Source organism: Macrosteles quadrilineatus, unplaced genomic scaffold (assembly GCF_028750875.1).
Source record: "Macrosteles quadrilineatus isolate MER2022 unplaced genomic scaffold, UCM_ALF_1.0 Scaffold_6__1_contigs__length_79288215, whole genome shotgun sequence".
Taxonomy (NCBI): Eukaryota; Metazoa; Arthropoda; class Insecta; order Hemiptera; family Cicadellidae; genus Macrosteles; species Macrosteles quadrilineatus.
Window position 1 is genome coordinate 28,914,521 of NW_026542599.1, and position 24,331 is coordinate 28,938,851.

Consider the following 24,331-nt stretch of genomic DNA (forward strand, 5'->3'; position numbering starts at 1 on the left):
ACGCTGTTCGGCTGTTCTTTTTGTTCTGGTTTCTGCTGGGCTGGACTGGACAGAACAGAACAGACGACCTTTCATTCCTTTGAAGGTTCCCAGGTTATAAGTCGTATCAAAATTGTCTATTTCATTATTTAAAACACAAAATGCCTGTCGGACTTATGGCGCGCGTTGGCAAAAAACACGTTGATCTACTGACTAAGTGGTAAGTAAATCTTTGCTGGGAATCGAATAGTTAGAAGTTATCTTGTAGACTATTTTTTTTTCAGTGTGATTAGCCTCTTAATCGAAGTGGCCTAAATAGGCCTAGCCTAAATGTGGCCAAAAAATGCTCTTATTTTGCAACTTGTTATCTATAATCTGCATCTGACCACCAAATTTTATGTCGTCTGATCACTGACTTATGTAACTTAGCCTAGGCCTAGTTAAGTTAGGCCTAGGCCTACTCAATAACAGCAGTGTAAGCAAGGCTTAAGATAGGCCTAGATCCTGCACTAAACTTATCTTAAGGACTTAAGATTTTGGTAGAGCTAAGTTTACTCCTTGGCAGGTGATACACGTGAACATAGGCTAGATTTAAGTTCTCCAGTTAACAGTCCGGTAAATATGCGAGTCACAGTTCCGTTACAGTTCAGTCTCAGTTGCATCCGCAATTTCTCAGTCAACTGTCCGTCAGTTGGTTTCAGTCAATCTTCCGTCTATAATATTTACAGTAATTTACAGTCCAAAATTTCTAATTATAAACCTAAATTCTCTCATATTATCATTTTCCATCTTGTTGATTGTTATAAACAGTACAGTACTCAAAATATAAACACAACCATTTAAATAACAATAACACTATTTTCTAACCTCAAACAGTTCCGTCAGGCGTCCGAACAATCAAAAAATATCGTTGGAAAGAAATCTGAAATTGACTGACGGGACTGCAACGGATGAGTGTAGATAGCGCGATAGAAAATCAATTAAAGAATATTTTTGTTAACTAACTGTGACGTGCCTGAAGTGACTGGACTGCGACGTGCCATAACTGATGTGTGTGAATCGACCTTAATGGTCGTTTTCCGCGGGAAAAGAACGTCATTTTCGGAATCAGCGTTAATCCTCCGAGTGTCATGCGTCGCTGCAGCGACTCACGAACACTGTTTACGGCGAAGGCTCTATGACTGACAAAATCGGATTGAACTGGATCGAGTTTGGTATCGTTCTTTTCATTATATTCTAAGCTTTCTCCAGAGGTCTGTCTCTAAGCGCTTTATGTTCTCCGAGCCGATCGTAATTGTAGCAGACAGCTGACGTGCGTATTTGTAAACAGGTTAGTTAACCTCGGACCGATGACTGATGTGTTTTATTATGTTTATCATTGTTTTAGTGTTAAAAATCAAAAGTAGTGATATACGTGGTGCATTATAAGAAGATTTAAGTGATTTTGAAGGGCTGGTTGATGATCCTGAAGAAGTAGGTAGTGATATTGATGTAAATTATCAGCCAGATTCCTAGCTATGGTTAGGCTATGCATTCTTAGCTAAACGCTATGTACTGAAATCTGTTTTTTGCCCATAACTTATTTATTTGCAAATCTACTCCCTTATATTATTTGTAATCCTCATAAAATTTAGAACAAAGTTGCTATTTTTAAATATTTATAGGCCTATAATTTATACAATTTCATTGAGCGCAAACTTATTTTTTTTTCAATTTTTCCAAAATAATTTTTATTTTTACCTAACAAAAATTTTTTGAAACAAATATTCCTTAAGTTTTATGTATGATATTGAAGCCCATGATTTTCCAAACAAAATGGTATAGAACAGTAGAATTAACATTGTTTTAAGCTTTTCAGATCCGTTTTAATAAAACCTTGCAAATGCGCCAAAAATAGGCGGACATTAAGGCCTAAACTATGGACACTCGGAGGGTTAAATTTCAAGTAGGCCTCTAGGATGAAAAAAGTTTTAAAAAATCACGTGCAAACCCTAAAATGGGTAAATATGCATTTTAGGGTTTGCACGCGATTTTTGAATTTTTTTTTCATTCTACTCGAAATTTAACGCTGATTCCGAAAATGACGTTCTTTTTCCGCGGAAAACGACCATAACGCGGAAAAACGACCAAAACGACCAAAAACTTTTTTTTATCAAAACACGTCATGTGGGTACTACCATTATACCATTTTGTTTGGAAAATCATGGGCTTCAATATCATACATAAAACTTAAGGAATATTTGTTTCAAAAAAAATTTTTAGGTAAAAATAAAAATTATTTTGGAAAAATTGAAAAAAAAAATAAGTTCGCGCTCAATGAAATTGTATAAATTATAGGCCTATAAATATTTAAAAATAGCAACTTTGTTCTAAATTTTATGAGGATTACAAATAATATAAGGGAGTAGATTTGCAAATAAATAAGTTATGGGCAAAAAACAGATTTCAGTACATAGCGTTTAGCTAAGAATGCATAGCCTAACCATAGCTAGGAATCTGGCTGATAATTTACATCAATATCACTACCTACTTCTTCAGGATCATCAACCAGCCCTTCAAAATCACTTAAATCTTCTTATAATGCACCACGTATATCACTACTTTTGATTTTTAACACTAAAACAAATACGCACGTCAGCTGTCTGCTACAATTACGATCGGCTCGGAGAACATAAAGCGCTTAGAGACAGACCTCTGGAGAAAGCTTAGAATATAATGAAAAGAACGATACCAAACTCGATCCAGTTCAATCCGATTTTGTCAGTCATAGAGCCTTCGCCGTAAACAGTGTTCGTGAGTCGCTGCAGCGACGCATAACACTCGGAGGGTTAACGCTGATTCCGAAAATGACGTTCTTTTCCCGCGGAAAACGACCATTAAGGTCGATTCACACACATCAGTTATGGCACGTCGCAGTCCAGTCACTTCAGGCACGTCACAGTTAGTTAACAAAAATATTCTTTAATTGATTTTCTATCGCGCTATCTACACTCATCCGTTGCAGTCCCGTCAGTCAATTTCAGATTTCTTTCCAACGATATTTTTTGATTGTTCGGACGCCTGACAGAACTGTTTGAGGTTAGAAAATAGTGTTATTGTTATTTAAATGGTTGTGTTTATATTTTGAGTACTGTTTATAACAATCAACAAGATGGAAAATGATAATATGAGGGAATTTAGGTTTATAATTAGAAATTTTGGACTGTAAATTACTGTAAATATTATAGACGGAAGATTGACTGAAACCAACTGACGGACAGTTGACTGAGAAATTGCGGATGCAACTGAGACTGAACTGTAACTGGACTGTAACGGAACTGTGACTCGACTGATAACTTATGTGTGAATCGAAATTTTTTGATCCGACGTCAAATAAGATTTTCACGAAAACGTGATACTACCAGCAATAACTCCAACTCACTAGGGGACAGGTGGGAATCAAATAGGCTAAGCGAGATTTTCACGTAAATATGAGATGCTATTTGGATTTTTGTTCCAACTTTTGTCTGTGTTGAAATACCAGCTGATCAGGATCAGCTGGTCATTATTTTATTATAATTGTTTATGTTTTAATTTAACAGGTAAAATGGATGATACTTAGCATAACCTAACTTAACCTAACATAACCTAACCAACCTAACCTAACCAACCCAACCTAACCAACCTAACCTAACCTAACAAGCAACATGGCAGTGCTACTACAAGCAATAAGAATAATAAGAATAAGAAAGTTTATTGCCATTGACCAAGTTGTACATAGGAATAGGCATTGTCAGATACAAATTACATTAAATAAAATATTACTAAACATGTTCATATCTATAGGTAACAAAGATTGAGAATAATGATTGAGAGTTCTTGATTTACAGGATGAATGATTCGGCATTAATTTTATAATTTATGAAGTCCTTAACTGAGTAAAATGGGTTAGCTACAAGCCAGTTATGAATTTTTGTCTTAAAAAGAGGAAGAGAAAGGCTGTCTGCCTGAAGAGGCTCAGGCAGCTTATTATAAAATTTCACACAATTGAGTTTGAAAGAATTACCTGTGATGGCCAGCCTGTGATGTGGTATATCCAGTTGTTCCTTATTTCGTGTATGGTGGAAATGGTAATTCTGCCTGGTGGAAAACTCATTGAGATTGGCTTTAGTGTATATAAGTACATTGTAGATGTATAAGTTAATGATTGTGCAAATGTTTAGTCTGACAAAAAGTGGCTTGCAGTGCTCCGCAGGGCCAGCCCCCGACATAGTGCGGATGACTTCTTTTTGTATTAAGTAGAAGCTCATGAACATGGGGGGATTGGCCCCAGAGTTGGATTCCATATTGAATGTGGGATTGAAACAGTCCAAAGTAGGCTAGTTTGAGATATTCAATGTCAACAAAAGACTTGAGTTTCCAGAATAGACATGAAACTCTCGATAGTTTTTTGCTTAAATTTGTGATGTGAATTTTCCAATTTAATTTACTATCAAGGTGAATGCCAAGAAGTTTGACTGAGTGGTCTAATTTGTTTGAAGAGAGTGAAAATTCTATTTTCTGGGTTTTAGATTGGTTACAGATGAGTTTATTTGTAGAAAACCAGTTTAAAACACTGTTTTCTGCATTAGAAAGTGTTTCTGAGAGCTTTGTAAGATCTTTATCAGAAGTGAAAATTGTGGTGTCGTCTGCATATATAACACAGTCAATAGGGATGTTACATGGAAGATCATTGACTGCGACAATGAAAAGAAAAGGGCCCAGGACCGAGCCCTGCGGAACTCCTGCTTTAATTGCTGTCAATGTTGAGTTTTTACCCTCCACACTAACAAATTGCCTCCTGTTGGTCAGATATGATTCAATTATGTCTATTGAGTTTTTAAGTCCATAAAATTTGAGTTTTGTCAGCAAAATGTCAAACGGAATGCAATCAAAAGCTTTTGTTAAGTCAAAAAGAAGCATGGACACAGTATTTTTATCTTCAAAAGCATTAATAATGTAATTGGAAATGTGAGAGACTGCCATAGTGGTTGATCTACCAGCTCTAAAACCAAATTGAGAGTCAGACATCAACTTATTGGAATCAAAAAAATTATTGAGTTGTTTCAACATGAGAGCTTCAAAAACTTTTGATAAAATTGGAACTATTGAGATCGGGCGATAATTTTGACAAAGGTTCTTATCGCCTTTTTTATAGATTAGAATTACTTTTGAAATTTTGGTACAATGAATAGGTTGGTACTGAAAAATTTCCCAATTTCAAGGATATTTCCCATAATTCTCCAGACTAATTACCCATTATTTTTTACACATTAAATTACAATGATAAACCACGTTAGATGTCTCCCCCACCCAAAACCCCGAATACCCACCTGTCCCTTAGTGAGTTGGAGTTATTGCTGGTAGTATCACGTTTTCGTGAAAATCTCGCTTATTTGACGTCGGATCCAAAAAATTCTTGCATAGTCGTGATCTGCTTAATATTCAGGTTAATTTGAGTACCCACATGACGTGTTTTGGTAAAAACAAATTTTTGGTCGTTTTCCACGGAAGAAGAAGGTAATTTGTGGAATCAGCGTTAAATTTCGAGTAGAATGAAAAAAAATTTCAAACTAAAAAACCAAAAGTCCATAAGTTAAGAGTTACAGTACATAGAGGATACACTTGGATAAGGCATGTATAAAGCAATGACGTCACCAGGTTGTGGGAGCCTGGAACGCCATTACCACAACTATACTATGAACAGCTATCGGTGTTCGTGGTGTAGTGCATAAGGTGCTGAGCTGATATGCGCAAGACATCCAGGGTTCGAATCCCATTGGTAACTTTAACTTTTTGTCAAAGATTTTGTTTTGAATACCATTTCTTCTTAACTGTACCTACATCTTTTGTTACAATTTTTTGCATTTGTAATTTTTTTATGGGCAGAATTTAACTTTTTTAGGTTAGGTTTTAACAGTAATTGCCGGATGTCTAATCCACGTCTAGGGTTGTTGCGATATCAGCAATCTATCGATATTAGATATCGATAACGATTCCAGACTCTAATATCGATATCGCGATAATATCAGATCCAAATATCGATATCTTCAATATCGAATATCGATATTACTTTAGAGGAATCTACTTTTTAATGACTTGCATGAGCTTGTTTAAGATTTTTGATTAGGCGTTCTGTCAGGAAATCTTTTTTTTTTTTTTTTTTTTTAAGAGGTTGGCGGCCTCTTTTAACCTTGCATTTACCCGTCCACATAGACTAAGCGCCCGTGCGTGGATCGTTTACAGCAAAGCAAGGAGTGAGCCGGTACAGTACAAAGGTGAACTGTACTGATAAAATGTTACCAGGATCCGAACCCACGACTTCGCTGCCTTGGGCCCGAAGTCCGCGACGCTACCGACTGAGCCACCGACTCACTTTTGGCAGATAATAATAATAATAATAATAATAATAATAATCTTTATTGTCATTCAGCAACATAAAATTACAATAGACAACGTCAAAAGTCAGGACACAAATGTGACATCATGCTTAAATCTATACATCATCCTATGAAACATTGAACATTTTGTTGCATAAACTGTACATACAGGCCTAAATATTTAAATTTAAAATTCTAAGATTGAATGCTTTACACCAATTTTATACAAAACTTAAGTAAATAATGCTTCAAAACTAAACAATTTGTAAATATTCAGGAAATTTATAAAAAGATTTTTGGTCATGCAGGCTGCCTCCTAGTGGCCAATAGTGTTAAGAGTTCAGAGTAATTATTTGTGTTTAAAAAATCGTCTATAGAAAAAAAGGCTTTGCTAATTAGCCATCTTGATAATGTTGATTTGAAAAGGTTTATGTTATCAATTTCTCTAAATGGAATGGGAAGTTTATTGAAAAGTTGTAATTGTAAATATTTATGGCTTTTTGTGAATTTTGAAAGTCTAACTGGTGGGATGTACAGGTTGTTTGATTGTCTAGTTGAGTGGTTATGTATTGAGTGACATTTAGTAAAATTTGTAATGTTTTGTTTAACAAAGACTAAATTATTAAAAATATAAATACTTGAAAGTGTCATTATATTATTATTTATAAAGAAAGGTTTGCAGTTGACTTTATTTGGTATATCAAACATGATCCTCAGGGCTTTTCTTTGCCAAGTAAACACCCTGCTGGCCCCACAGCTATTTCCCCAGAGAATATTTCCATATAATAAGTGCGTATGAAATAAACTATGGTAAACAGAAAGAAGTGTGTGATTTGATACACAGTTTTTTAGTTTTCGCAATAAAAAACAAACTCGTGACAACTTAGATATAACATTGTTGGTATGTTCTTCCCAAGTTAATTTTTTATCTAAGAAAATACCTAGCAATTTAACAAAATCTGGATTTTCAATTTGGTTTCTACGTAGTGTAAAACATATTTTCTCTGTCTTATCACTATTAATTTCAAGAAAATTACTCTTAAACCAATTATTACCAATATCAATCATGTTATCAATTCCATGGATTGCTGTGTTAAGATTGTCAGAAGGCCAAATAAACGATGTGTCGTCTGCATATAGAATGTAGGATGTTACTTTCACTTTAGTACCTGTTGATTGTTATTAGGTAGGCCTACTTTTTATTTATAAGGACCAAAGAGGAAGTGAAATATGAAATTAATAATAAAAATCCAAGCGATAAACATAGTTGTTTGGAGCCTTAAACACAGTGCATTTCAAAACCAGCCTTATTTTTTGGAGTTCCAATGAAAACAATAATTACCCTATATACAACAATTTAAACAAGGTTAGCACTGGTGGACTTAAGTGTAGGCTATAATCAATGGCTCTTGAGCTCTGACAACTAACAAGTGACAGCTGACAGCGCAACCAACCAAGGCCCCACTAAAACACTCCAGCAATAAAAATCAGTTTCTACTAACTTAGTTCCTTCTACCACAAAAGATATAACCAGCTATTCCCATATTAGTGTGGATTTTATCTTGTACATAACTTAACTCGATATGAAGGTATGCACAGCCACATTTAACTACAGGCCGTGGCCTGGTGGAATTGGCAACGTAAGTGGTGTTGTTTAGTGACAGACGTTCAATAAGATAACATGGCAGACAGATGACATCAGCTGCAGCTCATTAATTCACACTTTATTTTTAATACTTTAATACTTTTCATTGAAATGGCGACCATATATTGATTTAAATTTATGAACATAAATTTATTAAAATTGAAAATAAAACATACAGAATGGAAAACCGAAACAACATGAATTAAAAATCTAGATCTGTACATTGCGGAGTTAATACATTGTCATAGTCCAGTAACAAATCTTTCACAAATACACAAATACCATTAGCTGCTTCCAAACAAAAAAGCTGTTACAATACCGCTTGCGAAGTTGCCACTTCGAAGGCTGCGGCCTGGAGTTAAAGGTAGCCGTGAGGTATGTTGATATCACTAAAACTTTATATAAAATTAGAAAATTCAATAGGCCTATCAAGAACCAATATCGACAAAATTCTTCCGATATCACGATAATATCGATACAATATCGGAAATATCGTTCAAACAAAAGTGTCGATATGCATTATTGATATCGATAATATCACAATATCCCTATCCACGTCCAGTTACCTGACGCCTATCCTCTGCCTAAAAGTTAATGCCTGGTTTACACGGGTCGAGTAAGTTACGGTGGGCAAGTCAGTGTGCGAGTTGTCACTCGCTCTCCAACTCGTTTGTTGTAGACTTGCAGGTGAGTCGAGTCAGAATCAGAACAGTTTTATTGCCATAATAGGCTAATACAAAAATGTACAGGACAAAAGTCACTAAAACTAAACAAGTAAAATCAGACCCATTAAAATAAAATAGCCTAAAGATACAAACTTCAAAAGGTACACACTATTTTCATTTAAAAAATTAAAAACCCTCAAACCATGTTTACATTTTTTAAATCATTTTCACCCTTGACTGCATAATGATGAGAATTAAAAAGACGGATACACATGGAGAAATACTGGTTCTTATGAAAAGTGGTACGAGAGAGTCAAATTGGTAAGTCAACGTTCCTTCTAAGATTGAATCTATGAGATGATTCTCTAATATGAAACATTGTCAAATTTTTTAAAGAAGGACTAAGATTCAACGACAAAGAGTAACGGGCCTAAAAAGAGGTCAGTTGAGAGCGAGTAGAGTGGTTTAGTTGTAAACCGAGTTGCTAGGCCCAGTAACTACCCCCACCACCAAGATTTGCCCGTGAAACATCAGTTTATTGCTGTCGACTGTCAAGTAGTCAGTATTGAGGTAGTTCAGTAAGCCTACTCCACTCCACTCGACACCCAATGGTTCAGTTGAACTTTAACAGTTGGCCTCCCCCTTTGTAGCATTGTTTTGCTGTACGTAAATCTACTTTTATAAAATTCAGTTTTAAAAATCTTTGTACAACTAAATCTACTGTTCTACTGGATCGATTTTATTAATTAATAGGTCTTATCTTTAAAACAGGGGGCAGGCCGAGACCATAAATCACTTCATCTGGAAAGTTGAATTATTGCGCACCCCATACAGTTGATTCAATGATACACCCTACAAATTCAGGCATCCGATGAAAACCAAATCTTCCAATTAGTTCCTCCTCGGGAAGATATCTACCCCTTACCACATTGCCAAGAGTTATCCCTCTAGCGTCAGAGAACTTAACACAGTCATAGATCAGGTGATCGGCTGTCTCCTCTGACCTACTGCAGTGCCTACAGATCAGTTCACCATCAAATATGCCGATCCGTTGTATCACATCACATTGTAGTCTCTTTATTTCTAATTTGATGTTACAATTTTTAAGATTGTAAATACAGCTCTCTCCCTCTCTCTTTCCAAATTAAATTATTTAATTATATAGACATTCTATGTGACCCTTAAATAAAAACCCATTTTTATTTCAGGGTGCCCTCCTTAGCCTTGTTTGGAGGAGCTGCCGGAACAACGTTAGTGTACATTACAGAATGGAGAGTCATCTGTGATTACATCCCTTTCTATGGTAGCAAATTCCAAGACGAACAGTAAAGGTAAGTACTATACTTGTTGCAATTTATTACACCCTTCTTGGTAGTTACACTGGCTAAGTGTTTCGTGATATACATGACACTTTTGTAAATACCGGTAGCTGTTTCTCTGCTATTGTTATAATAGACATAGTACTATTTATACAGTAACTTAACTGATGCAATTTCGATAATAGGCCCATTGGAACAAGGAGTTGGACATGGTTCTTAGGTTATAAGAAGACTAGACTGAATCTGTTACTGCTACATAACAATTATTTTGTAACAATTTCCATGTACCTCTACATGGTAGGAATAGGTTATGTTAAAAAGTAAATTAACAATGTCAGAAATAGTGCTTCTGTCTTTTAAAAAGTGACTAGAGGACCCATGCTGCTCCGCAACGTTGAAATAAATATCATATCCGAGAAATAATCAAATTTATGATTTTTGATTGGGTAATACATAAACTGATTCAAAGGATTAAATAGCTACGATTAAAGCGATAAAAGCCGACGATTAAACCCTATAAAATCCCCCCCCCCTATGATACCCTATAAACTCTATGATTAACGATAAAAGCCTATAATTTACTGATTATTTTTAATATTTCAATTAAAAATACACACCTCACTTAGGTTATTAGGGAGGGTAACTTTCAACCTAATAACTTAGGTTATTAGGGAAGGTTTTGGAAACTGCTTCAATGATTTTATTGGCCAACCATCACTTGTCGATTAAATTTAGGTGTTTTCCATGTCAAGTCTGTGTGTGATGTTTACACTCAGCTGAACTAACTTTTACCAGTGTTACGTTATTGTACCGACAACAGATTGTTAATGACTTTATATTTTGTTTCAGTTAAGAAGATCTCTGTAGGATTCAGTGTTCAGCCCGTCTCTTCAAATTATGTTAAATTATTTTGTAAATATTAATTAATAAAAGGTCTGTAGAAAATCCCACCATTTTTGGTGTTTAACTTTTTTTCATTATATTACCAAAATCCTCCAAATCTTTTAGGAATTGTGTTGTGAACTGCAGACCACCAAATAACAATTGCATCACCCTATATGATTTTAGGGTTTCAAGCCTGCCACACAATGTTAAAACGAAAACATAGTAAATGTAAATAGTGCATTTTTAAATATTGTATTTTTACTTTTTATTGCCAGACTACTATATTTACTTCCGAAAGTTTCGCCTTGAAACTTTGAAGGATCATGGGGGATGTCCCATTGGTAAGGACATAAAATAGATAATTTGATTACAGCAGAACCTCGATAGTTCGACACTTTGTGGACAAAAGGGGGTGTTTTATATTGAAATGTTTAACTTTAGGGAGTATATTGGACATTTACACACTGGGAGTATTTAAAACACAAAATAAAACAAATTAATTTAATGAATAACTAAACTTGACCAAAAACCTAACTTTATCAACTTACATCTCTAATGTACATTCTTTGTCTTCTTACTGTATACAATAAAAAAATAGTTTGTAACATTCAACTGCTTTTCACTTTGGATGTTAGAAAAGAATTTAAATCAATGTCATTTTTAAAGTGTTGAGTTTTTGCATGCATGAAAACAATAAGAAGGCTCTAGTTTTTTACATTTGCGAACACGTAATCGGCCGTCATCCATGTCATGTCATCATGGTCTATGGTGAACTATCAAGTTTCTACTGTACCTTTATGTGTCTAGTGCTTTGTTAAACATTTCTGCCCAGGCGATTCAATACTTTCCTCATTTGCCACCTCCTCTTTATAACAAAATAATAAATGGATATAATAAAACTCACAGTTAAAATATAAAATATAACAAATTTATTACAAGTATTACAATCTCCTTGAGTACCTATATTTCATGACAATTTTCACAATGATTAAAAATATTGTGAAAAGTCTTTTCATGCGCATGGCAAGACTAGCTTGGCAACAACAATAATCAGTTCTAGGAATGTAAGAAGATTTAGCATATACTATACACATTTAGCTAGGTAGCTATATTTGATGATAAATCAAAAACTTTGGGTATGATACCTACAACAGCAAACTAAACTCTGCTATACAGTATAAGGCTTGAAGGTAACTTTGGTTCTTTGCACTTCTATCTTCATGGCTTGTCAGCAATGTCTTCATCCTGAAACAAAAGTCACATTCAGGATAAAGCAATTACATAATTATATATTTCTAGTAGCCTAGCCACTAAATATAATTGTTTATATATTTTTTTATTTAGTGGTGTCAATAACCCAAAAGTTAGCGTCTAGTCTGAAATGTGCGAGATCTGAAGGATAATGAATGATGATGTTTCACTAGCAGCCGATAGGATTGTTTGTGTTGAATTTTTACCCTTTTAGATATCGAAGACACAGCAATTTTCCCTCCTGTTTTCAGTTGGTATTTAGATGACTTTGGTTTTTTTTTTTTTGAAACCTCTGTGATATAATTAAAACTGCTAAAAACGTCTGCAAAGGTTACTTGATAATTGAAAATTTACATCATCTCCTCAACCACTGGATGAGGACCTTATGTTTCCACAATCAGAGAAGATGACTACAGTCGAATTTTGAATGGTACTTTTGTTCCTTTACATGAGTTTATTATGTTATTTTAACATCTTTATTTTTTAAATCGTAGATCATTTATATGAATGGAGTCCTGTAGAAATTGTTTTGGGTACGGTAATCGACTGTAAAAGGTAATTGTTTGTAAAACCTCTTATGTATGTACTACTAAGAAGATCAATGAAAGTTTTCAGGATCATTAGAGAACCAAGCCTACATAGTATTGCTTTATTCTCAAATAATAGGAATCGGAACAAAAGTTTTCTAGAAGCAATATATCTAACCCCTTCCATTTGTCCTCCCCATTTCTTCTTTCTTCTCCAATTTTTTTTTTTTTTTTAATTATCTCTGTCTGCTCCTCAAATATAGTATACTGACTAGCAACCAAAAAAGTATGGTAGTAAAGCAATATAGCCTACAAAGCCAAATATGTTTGTAGAGAAACTATTTTTAAGATTTATTTAGAGAGAGTTAGTGAATAAAATTCAATTTCCCAAGTTTTGTTTTGTTTAGAACCATCCTTTCATATCCAAGAAAATTTGTCTTATAATTTATAAACCTATTATAATAGTTAAAAAGAAGAAACCATACTATGCCAGTTCTGTATTTACTATTTTTTAACACATCCCTAAAGAATTATTATATTTTGTTTCTATTATTTTAGGGTTAGTTTCTCATTATTTGTGTCTCACTGTTTGGTTATATACCTAGTGGACAAGTTATTGTTTATGATAAGATAGTTTTATTTGGTTAAACGAGGTTTTAAATTAATGAAATCACAATAAACAAATTGTAAAAAAAAACACGACATCTACAGAAAACCGGACAGAACTAACAATAAAATTGGCTTCAGCTGTTCCATAAGGATGAGAAATCTACCAAGGGACTATTTTTTATCTATGATTATATCAAACTGTTATGTACATCCTGAGTATTTCCACAATCATTGAGTCGACTCTTTGATTAATTTGCCAGCTGATATATATCATCGCTTATTTTACAGTATGATCTTTTCAATTTCGGGGATACGTTTTTTTAGCAATTAGCAGAAACAATACAATTAGTTCATCTCTGATTCAACAACAGATGTAGGTGTCAGAGTAGGCAAACCAGTTCTTAACGACGGTAGGTACAATTTCCAAAAATTGAAGGACAGGACCTAGATCGGTGGATTGGGCTCTGAAAGTTCTGATATTACCATAGATAATTTTAATCCCTCCAGATCACAGTAGTTTTCTAATTTTTGTATCATATGCTGCAGCCCAGTGCTCATTGGGGAGAGGAGAATATTATCGTCTGCATAAAGTAACACATTTATTTTAATTCCATTTAAGTTACCCCACTTCTGTTCTTCTGATCTATTATTGGGGTTTCTTAGTCATGGTGTCCTTTCACTTGGTTACAACAGAATATTGATATTTTATTTCAATAAACACTTTTTCTTCTTCTTCTTCAGTCTTGTTATTACTCTTGGCATTGTTATTCATTAAATTTGTTTCTTCTCTTCTTTAACCCTTTCAGTGCCATGCGACGATGTATCGTTGTGCGTCTTTTCCCCGAAAAGTGCAATTTTATTTTTACCGATTTTTTTTCTCCCACACGACCAAAATTTACAACAAATGACTTTGCACTCACATTTTGGAAACCTCTCAAACTCTATCTTATGTAGGCTATAATTTATTGAACAGGTTACAAAAATATATTTCACTTAGTAAAATAAAAATAGTACTGGGATATAGTAAAACATTTATGAAATAAGTTAATTATTGAATCAAAACTCTTGCAAACCTTCTCATTGCCCAGTAGCATAATTTTGTTTTTTGCATTATGATAAATTTTTACTTTCTCCCCCTATACCATAGTATATGGAGAAAGTATTGTTTTCGTCAAAATTTTCGAGTTTGAGTAATGAGTGGATATATTCGTTTTGGGTCCCCCTGGACCCCAAAAAAGTGGTTTTCAAAGTGATGTCTGTCTGTGTGTGTGTGTGTGTGTCTGTGTGTCTGGATGTGTACAGAGCTAGGGACTACACCAGTGGTCCGATCTCGATGAAATTTGTTATTTAGGTTCTAATCCATGGTATCTCCAGACGTTTTTTCATTTTTTTGAAATTTTGATTTTTAATGGGGATTTTCTCATAAAAAACCGGAAAATCGTATTTTCTTAAAAATGGCCCGAGTGATTTTGATAAAAATTAGTATGTTGTAGCCCTTTAAATTCTGAACAAAATGGTACAAATCCCATTTCTGTAAAAATTACGGTTCAAAAGTTATTATAAATTAAGTTATTTTCCCATAAAATAACAAAAAATAGGATTTTAGAGTAAAATCTGGTTTTGATTTAACATAGTATGTTAATGGTCCTTACAATTTTGATAGTTTTTTCATTTTTTAGAAATTTTGTTTTTTAATGGGGATTTTCCCATAAAACCCCATATAATAACGGAAAAATAGGATTTTCCCAAAAATGGCCCGAACGATTTTGAAAAACAATTAGTCTGTTATAGTCCTTTATATTCTGAACAGAATGGTACAAATCCCATTTCTGTAAAAATTATGGTTCAAAAGTTACTGTAAATTATGTTATTTTCCCATAAAAACCCCATAAAATAACAGAAAAATCAGATTTCCCTAAAAATGGCCCGAACGATTTTGATAAAAATTTAGTAGGGCCTATGTTATATTTCTTTAAATTCTGAACAAAATTGTACAAATCCCATTTCCGTATATTTACTCTCATTGCTTACACATGATAAAGGTTGTTGACAAACTTATGGGAGAAAGTATGTGTCAGAATGCTGATACCGTTTATTAAATATTTTCTGCTTGCAATGTGGGTGTGTAATGCTTTAAAATTAATCTCTGCTTTAATCAATAATTAGCCGACTTCATAGGTTTTAGGAATTTTTTTATTGCTCAGCAATAAGATCTGAAATTATTTCACTACTTTCATTCTTCAGTGCATGACTTGACCGAGGTTCTGAGACATTTATGAGATGTATGAGCTGGTTCTGGATCTTGTTCGGTTGTAAACAAAGTGGTGAAATTTGTTTCTCGATGATTGATTGTACCTTCTCTCCCTTGCTAATTCTGTAAATATCTTTTCTTCGGAAGTCAACCGGGTTTTATTTTTAATCTTGAAAATTAACCTTGAAAATTTAACACTTATATGTACATAATAAACTAAATACAATATATTTTTAAATGTTTAGTCCAAACTTACCAACGCAGTTATTTTTGTTTACACGTCAAATCTAAATTATGATAATAAAAATAACCTGTAACAGCTGTTTTGTTAACTGCCGCATAAAAAATTATTGACAATAACATGGGTACTTTCAAGGGCTGTAGGACAGAAACAGGATTTTTCCCAGCATTGTGACCAACTCCAATCGATTTCTCGTGGCCAAATTCATATGATCGATATTCAACCAAAAAAATCAAAAATCCTCGGACGAAAATTAAAGTTTGCCCGTACACACGCTTGTTTTAGATTATACGATTTTATGAAACTTTAGTCTTTTACTATTCAAACATAGCTTTGGGAACTACAGTATTTACAAGAGTAAAAAGAGGACAAACTTCATATTTTAAACTTGTCTACAGCAATTGAGCAAGAATGTCATAACTTAAAAAACAATATTCAAAATACAAAAAAATTTTTTTTGAAATTTCTAAAACTTTTTTTCTTAGTTATGAAAATAAAATGATTTTCCATCAGTTATATTTTTCTCCATCCGGTTGGACAAGGATAATGAAAGCTTTATAATGTGAACAATAACCAGTGAATAGGGTTTTAGTTTGGATCATAAAGCATAATATCTAATTTTTTCATAAGCTAAGGTAATACAGTAGACTTCGGGTAGTAGGATAATGGGTTTTCCGGTTAAACCAACGTCCCCAAAAACTTGTTAAAACGGACTGTTTACTGTGATATTTAACTTAAATTTAGGAGAGCATTGTATTTAGACACGTCATTACTGGTCTCAAATCTTTCCCACGAGAACAGTCTTTTCAGTAGTGCCCACTTCCTGCCGATCTAGTCCAGTTAAACCAATGTGCTGATAAAAATTGTCCGGTTAAAGTAAAGAGATGTAATTTCCGCCGAGTGTAGTCCGGTTAAACCGATGTCCGGTTAAAAGGTGTCCGAATAAGAGGGAGTCTACTGTATTGTAATATTTAACTCTACAAGAATTATACAACTCTTGTGTCTGTAGCTCCCCAAAAACTCTGGTCAATGGTAATTCAGTTTGTCTGTGTATTAACATAGACAAAAAGAATGAAATATAGACTGTCAGCCGTGCTAAGGTTGCCATGGTTACCATAGGTTCTGGCGCACACCGCTTGGAGCACCACGGTAGTTACGGCGTACACGCTACGTAAACTACAGCGGTGTGCGCCGGAACCTATGGTAACCATGGCAACCTTAGCACGGCTAACAGTCTATATTTCATTCTTTTTGTCTATGGTATTAATCATACAGCCATTTTAAAAGGCATTTTTGTATTTTGCGTAGGGATGGGTGTGTCTCAAATTTAGGAGAAATTTGCAATATTTAAAAATCTCCTTAGTTCAAGCAAGATTGACTTTGCTCGAAGACTTTTTCAAGATGAGATTGAAATTTCATTTAAATAGGCTAAGAATGCCTTTGCAAATGATATAGAGCAACAACGTGTTCCTGTTTTGCTGGTATTCCAGAGACTTTCTGAAGGCGTTTTTAACTGTGTACATCACAAAAATCCGTAAAATCGGTTTATCCCGTAATTACCTTATCCGTTATGAGTTTTATGACGCTGGTCCCGGATATACTAGGTTTTACTGTATGTGATATCATTATCACTGAGATCAGAAGTAAGAAGTAACACTGTACAAGCTACTACAATTATCTAGTTTCTTATAGATTTTTTTTCTTGTTAAACAGTTAGTTGTGGTGTACATGTTGCAGTTTTACATTAAAGATGTCTTATTTGATTTATTTCTTATTTAAGATTTTCACAACTATTTAGGTTTTTATAAGCTTTTGTTTATTTGTACATTTTTTTTGTATAAACTTTTGTAATAAAGGAGTTATTGTTCTTTAGTTGTTGGGTACTTTGATATTATACGGAGGCCACCCTTATACAGCGCACTGCAGCAGTTATGTTAAATTGGGTTTATCATAAATAGAAAGTATGACTCATCTGGTATCGTTTGATTCATAACGAAACAAGGAAAGTCCTACAAACATATTTATGATAATCCAAAACCTAACATAACCGCCACAGCGCACTTTAAAATTGTGTCCTCCGTATAATACCAAAGTACCAGTTGTTGTTTTAATAGTGCTTTATTGTTATTACAAGTGGCGAATCAACAACAAATTTCAATCTCAAATTGTGTTATGTGAAGTGGCAGCCAACAAAATTTGTCGATTAACGTAACATTTTCTCCCGTTGCATTTTACGCACAGTTAAAATCAATGAAATGACATAACTCTTATACCAATGGAAAGATGAGATTCTGAAGTTTCATTTTTTATAAGAATGAACCTTATAACATAGGTATATCAATCTAATCATGAGTTACATTTGAATGGAATTAACGCGTGAACTCACAACCGCCAAGTAATTTTTTTTCTTTTACTTTTTTCAAAAAATTATTTTTTTTTTAAATTCTATTGAATATTACAAACAAAATGGATGCACAGCTCAATAGTTTATCTCTACTTACTAGTTTTATACAGATTTTTGAAAAACCACCTTACAAATTCACCAAAATAAGCGTGCCACTCCACAAAGCACATACTGAAAATTGGTCTCGCCAATCCTAGGGTTAACCATTGTAAAACTGCACAAACAAATAATTCCCTATAGTAATGAGATCTATAGTCTTGACTCAAATTGGGACAAGAAAAAACATCTCACCTCAATCTCATCTCGAACATAAAATTCAGTCTCGTCCATCCCTAGTTTTGTGTTAACAAATTTCCTATTGCTGGGTTTCAATACCAACCTTTGCCAAACACTTGGTATGGTATGTAAGTAGTTAAACAACCACAATTTGACTTAGCTATTGGGAAATTGTTTTTTAATTCATGTTCTAACATTAGCAATTGACCTAAAGTTGGCACTCCAGGGATCAAAGGATTCTACGCAAAATAAAATATCATTTAAATATACATTTATTTGTAGAATGCAATATCAGTACATTGGTAAAATATTAAAGAAAACAAAACAAGTAAAAAAATCAGATACATGGTACAAAATCAAATAACTAGTATTAAGAAACAATGATTTGAAATCATTAACAACTTAATAACAACAACAACTTAACAAGCCAATAGGACAAAGCTATTAAAATATAATAGTTAATATTAAATGTGCAAAAATTATATATTAAATATGAATAAATATTTCAATCAAATAAATTGTTATGATTAAGTTCCTTGATAACTTTTAAAACGTGCAACACAATCGATCATAAATAACAATCTGTATAATAATGTATAAAGATGAAACTATGTTGATTTTACAGGTAGCCTTACAAAGGAAGTGTGGCTTTTTATGCACAGTAGATATCCAAACTGGATGAAACAAAAATTCTGGTTAAACATGGTTTTGATCATAAATTGAAGTAAAGACACTACTTTGAAATACAGACACTGATAAATTGTTTAGAATCCAGATATTGTGTAATCTGGATAACTGTTATAGCTGCAAGATTTTTATCTGGGAAAATGCCACTTTATAGGTGTATTAAAACAAAACTTAAGTTTAAACCGAAGTGAAGTGAAGAGTCGTATCTTCAAGCTGTGTACTTTCGAGCCTAACAATTAAACCAACACCATTAAAATACAAGCCAACAATGTTGAACAGTTGTGTTACAATTAGGTTTGGTGGGATATAAAGTAACCTTCAGTGAGTAAATAGTTTAGATTCTTCCAAGATTAGTTTTGGAGGAGTATGTCATGAAAACCAATACTAGTAGGTTTATTTTTTAACTAAGGACTCCACCAAACTACCATCGTGACCAAGCAAGGCTAGTTCAAATCTGAGAGATTGTCGTGTTATTTACTTCACCCACATAATTCTAGCCTGTTCCCACCCCAATGCTTGGTCTCGTCACAGTAGCCAGGAAAATCAACGCACCCGCCAAGTATAAGTCACCCTGTCAAGTACGTACAAGTTTTACAACTATATTCCGTTACTGTAAAAATAGTAGGCTTCTCTAGTTTACTATAGTCGAATAGATTACAGAATAGGACCGAAACCAGTTCGTGTTGTGAGGGCAAGGGCAAGCAGCATCCAATCAGCTTTCAGAAAACTGTCCACTGTTGCCAAGTTGTCCCACGCACTCAGTCTTTGTCCGACAGCTGACCTGTGCGTTTTGAGCATATTCTCTTGTTTTGTCAAGAAATTGCCTTAAAGTGTGCTTATAATTCGAAACAGGCCAGTAACAAAGCTACACAAGGCATCTCACTCCATTCTACACTCATATTTAGGTTAAAATACGCTCATAGGTGGCGTCCCCATCTCAAATGAATAATATGGAAGGTTATATCCTCTTCATTTCCTTGTTAATTTTGTTTCATGTATCAAACAATAAGCTGAGCAATATTTTAGAACTGCTAGCCTATACAAATTGTTTGGTCATATTAATTTACTGTTATTGTGATTAACAATATTTTTTATAGTCACATTTTTGTGTTATTAACTGTTACGGTGATTTATTGATTCAATTAAAATTTATTAATTTTATGTTTATATTTATTTAAAAAAAAAAAACTGCATCTGGTAGCTGTTAGAGCCATTTTAAAGACAATTGGAAGCAAATAATCAAACCATAATAATGTATGGGATGAATTTTGTGTTCCATACGATTTAAAAATATAACAATACTAACCGATACCACCAAGAACAAATAAATTATTAATTTGTAGTGTTGAACTGAACTACAAGTGGAAAGATAGAGTAAGGAGGGTGCCGGGCTCTAGGTGAACGTCAGCTCACCAGCCAAGAACGACGTGGCAATGTCGCATCCCCGACCTCTTCAAAGGCCAGTCCTATTCTGTAATCTATTTGACTATAACTATATGCAATCACAAAAATAATATTTGGTTATCAAACGTATTCATTCACTTTTGTATATACTTGTAATGCTTTAGACCTTTATCAAATTCAGACAAAAAACCACTCTTGAGTTGTCCAAACGTGAAGTAGTCTTACATGTAGATTTACACAACCATAATACCAGACTGTACTTACCCTGAGTTGGATGAATGCGTATGTCGCAGCCGCACCAAGAAGGAATGAGAACAGCTGTGTGGCGTACGGGATCCTCAATCCAGCTCGCTTCCTCATCATCATCTGAATGAAGCTCATCTTCTTGTCCGAGTAAGGTGGGTACCGACTCCTGAACACACGGGCAATCGTTACAAAACATGTTTAAAAACTTAATCAATCCTTCCCTGCCAGTCCACAGTTGGTTTTTATTCCCAACTGATAGGAGCTTTTTAACTCAAAGATACATCTGTCATCTATATTTATTTTATTTGGTGTAATGGGAGGGTTTGTTTATAGACAGGATTTGGCACTCCTACCAGATGAGTAGGTTGGTAGTGTATTTAAACATAATTTAAATGGACATTAACCTGCAGAAACATTATGCTTAAGTTGAGATTAGCTTAATAATCGAACATAAGCAACCTTAATCCAGGTTGGGTATAAAATTTGATAAATCAAACCCTACCCTGGGTAATTGATAAATCCCTATATTTTGTAAAAGGCAAATAGCACAGACTGACAGATAGATGGTGGTTGGGTATAACTATATCTCACAAAATATATGACTTATATAATATGAGAATTATCAAATTTGGTATAAGCAGTACTTATCATCAGTAATTAACATAGTAGTACAGTAGAAGTAATAAAATATAAAGCTATGTCAGGCAAAGCCGACGGGTAACTGCTAGTAAATTATAAATAAGTCTAATAAACCATCATCAATTTTATATTTTTAGTTTTTAACTGTTGCCAAATTAAAATGTAAATAGCAAAGATTTATTTAAATAATTTGTTTAACTTTCACTGCATAAAAACAGTCAAATAAGTTACAAAAATACGATGATGAAACAAATTGTTGATTGCATATTGTTATTTATATTTGGACTTGTTCATTGGCATTTTCATAATGAAATAGACATTTCATTTATATGGACCACCTGTAGCCAATCTATATAAATAAAAATGAATCCCTTTTTTTGATGGTATTCCATAACTCGAGAACGATTGCACTGAATTGGATGATTCTTTTTTTGTTGTGTTCCTTAGTGCCAGGTGAGGGTTTTTATGTAAGGCAATTTATAATCCATCCAACCATTATTTATTTAGTAATTTGGTTTTTAAAATAAAAAAAATTCCTTTCAATGCATTGGAGGAAAATATTTTCATTAAACTGTGGGATACAATAAAATGTGTAGGGTGGCGAAAGAACTTCAAATTGGAGGCGAGTGAGCGTGGCGAACGAACTTCAACCAGGACGTGATTGAGCGATGCCATTGAGTATACACGTACTAGAGTAGCCACTCATCAGTGGAGGTTATCATTACCTGAACAGCGCTGTTGCAGAGTAGCGTCAGTGCTCCACCTTGGGCTTGTCGGTAAGGCAGTTTGGTTGTTTTTTTCATTATTGCGTTCATTGTAGGTTGTAAAATGTAATTTTTGTTGATGAAATTTGTTTGTTTGTTTCTAGTTTTGTTGTTTTACAATATATTTTGAATACTAATTAATTAAAAGGTTCTCAGAGGCACACTGCACTATCAATCAATCAATCAATCAATCAATAAAATCTTTATTCAAAACGTACAGATACATTGTACATGAATGCGTCATTATGTTATTTTTAAATAACATAAAGGAATATATTACATAAAGTTAAAAGATTTTTATAAGAACAGTTTTTAGATAAAATAATATATTGCTTAAAGTTAGATAAAATTACATTACTTAAAGTTAAAAAAATCATCCAGACTATAAAAAGAATTTCCTATTAAAAATTGTTTCAGTTTCTTTTTAAATTTAATTGTGCATTGCTCCTTCCTTATGCCATCTGGGAGTTGATGGATAAATTTAATGCCAATATACTGAGGACTTTGCTTATATTTTTCTTTTTTATGATTTTTAATTGTGAAATTTTGTTTATATCTAGTATTGTAATTGTGGATATCCTGTTGTCGCTCTAATTTTGATTCATTATTTTTTACATAAAGAATTGTTTTATAGATATATAAACACGGAACTGTTAAAATTTCCAAATCTTTGAAATATTTTCTTAAAGAATTTTTGCTAGAGGTTCTTTCTAAATTTAGGATGTGTCTAATAGCTTCCATTTGTAATAATAAAATTCTTTTTAAATTTTGATTACTCGTACCCCCATAAATTTCAATGCCATAAGTTATATGGGAGTGAATGTGGGCATAGTAAACTGTTTTAAGGGTTTGTACATTGCAAAAAGGTTGAAGTCTATTAATTATAAAGATTCCAGAACTTATTTTCTTACAAACATGATCAACATGTTTGGACCAGGTTAATGTTTTATCAACTATAAGACCTAAAAACTTGGTGTTATTCTCAAAGTTATTAAAAATTTCATTGTTTTTTGAGTTTTTACAAGAAAATTTAACCAAAGTAGTTTTGTTCTTATTTAGTAAAAGATTTTTATCATTGAGGAAAGTGTTTACTATTGAAATGGCATTTTCTATTTTGGATTCTATACTGTTTGTATTCCTGTCATGTATTGACATACTGATGTCGTCTGCATATAAACATAGTTTGGTATTCTGGATTTTATTAGTTAGGTGTTCCTGCATACCTCCCAGATAACACAAAAATAGGAACGGTCCAAGAACCGATCCTTGAGGAACCGAGTAATGTACCTGCCTTAACTTAGATTTTATATTGTACAAATTTTGCTTCTCAACAAATCTAACACTGACATACTGTTGCCTTTCTTCCAAATAAGACCTTATCCAGTTTAATTCTTTACCATCAATACCATAATTTTTAAGCTTATTTATTAAGGTAGGATGGTGAACACTATCAAAGGCTTTAGACATATCTAAAAAAGCACCAATAATACAGTTATCTTTATCCAAATTCTCTAAAATATCTTCAATAAAAGATATCAATGCTGTTATGGTGGACTTTTCTTTTCTATAACCATGTTGATCTTGGTCCAACATATTATTAATTTCAAAATAATCTATCAACTGATAAAGCATACTTTTTTCAAAAAGTTTTGAGAGTGAAGGTTGTATAGCTAACGGCCTATAATTCGAGGCATCCTTATGTTTCCCTTTTTTAAAAACAGGAATAATCTTAGAAATTTTTAATTGAGTAGGATAAATGCCAGTTATTAGAGATGAGTTGATTACATGTACCAATAATCGACAGACTACCACGACCCAAGCGTCAGCGGCCTGAACTACATCACCAAAATCGATAACAACTAATAGCATTATGTGACAACTCTTATACGTGTATACTCAATGGCGATGCGAATGAGCTCATCTTGAAAATAATTAATAAACGAGTATTTGATATAAAACCACGTTAGGACAGAACGTCGTCTGTCGGGCCAGCTAGTTTTTAATAAAACAGAACATAGTTCAATGAGCTACTGTAAATATTATTTTTCTATGATTGATTTATCATATGAGATATGATATGGTTTACACAGCACCAGTAACGGTGTGTTTTTATTTCAGTATGGCTTGGTTAAAAGGTTGAT

The 24,331-nt window shown here is 33.4% G+C and overlaps 1 protein-coding gene and 1 long non-coding RNA gene across 9 annotated transcripts in view; one reads left to right on the forward strand and one right to left on the reverse strand.

Annotated features, from left to right (window-relative positions):
• The first annotated feature begins 29 nt into the window (after positions 1-29).
• LOC128996724 (uncharacterized) lies at positions 30-10,959 on the forward strand. Its single transcript, XR_008491056.1, has 3 exons — positions 30-199; positions 9,896-10,018; positions 10,856-10,959. It is a non-coding gene; the product is annotated as an uncharacterized LOC128996724 (long non-coding RNA).
• An 838-nt stretch (positions 10,960-11,797) lies between these two features.
• Positions 11,798-24,331, reverse strand: part of LOC128996480 (aldehyde dehydrogenase, dimeric NADP-preferring-like) — a 50,373-nt gene continuing 37,839 nt past the window's right edge. For 7 of the 8 annotated variants that reach the window (XM_054421839.1, XM_054421837.1, XM_054421836.1 and 4 more), the window contains exons 12-13: positions 20,806-20,953; positions 11,798-12,136 (exon numbers count right to left, since the gene is read on the reverse strand). In XM_054421839.1, the coding sequence (XP_054277814.1) occupies positions 12,110-12,136; positions 20,806-20,953 (175 nt within the window). In that variant the 3' untranslated portion in view covers positions 11,798-12,109. Of the gene's footprint in view, positions 12,137-18,993; positions 19,367-20,805; positions 20,954-24,331 lie in introns of those variants that run through there. The other variant, XM_054421838.1, reaches the window with a different exon arrangement.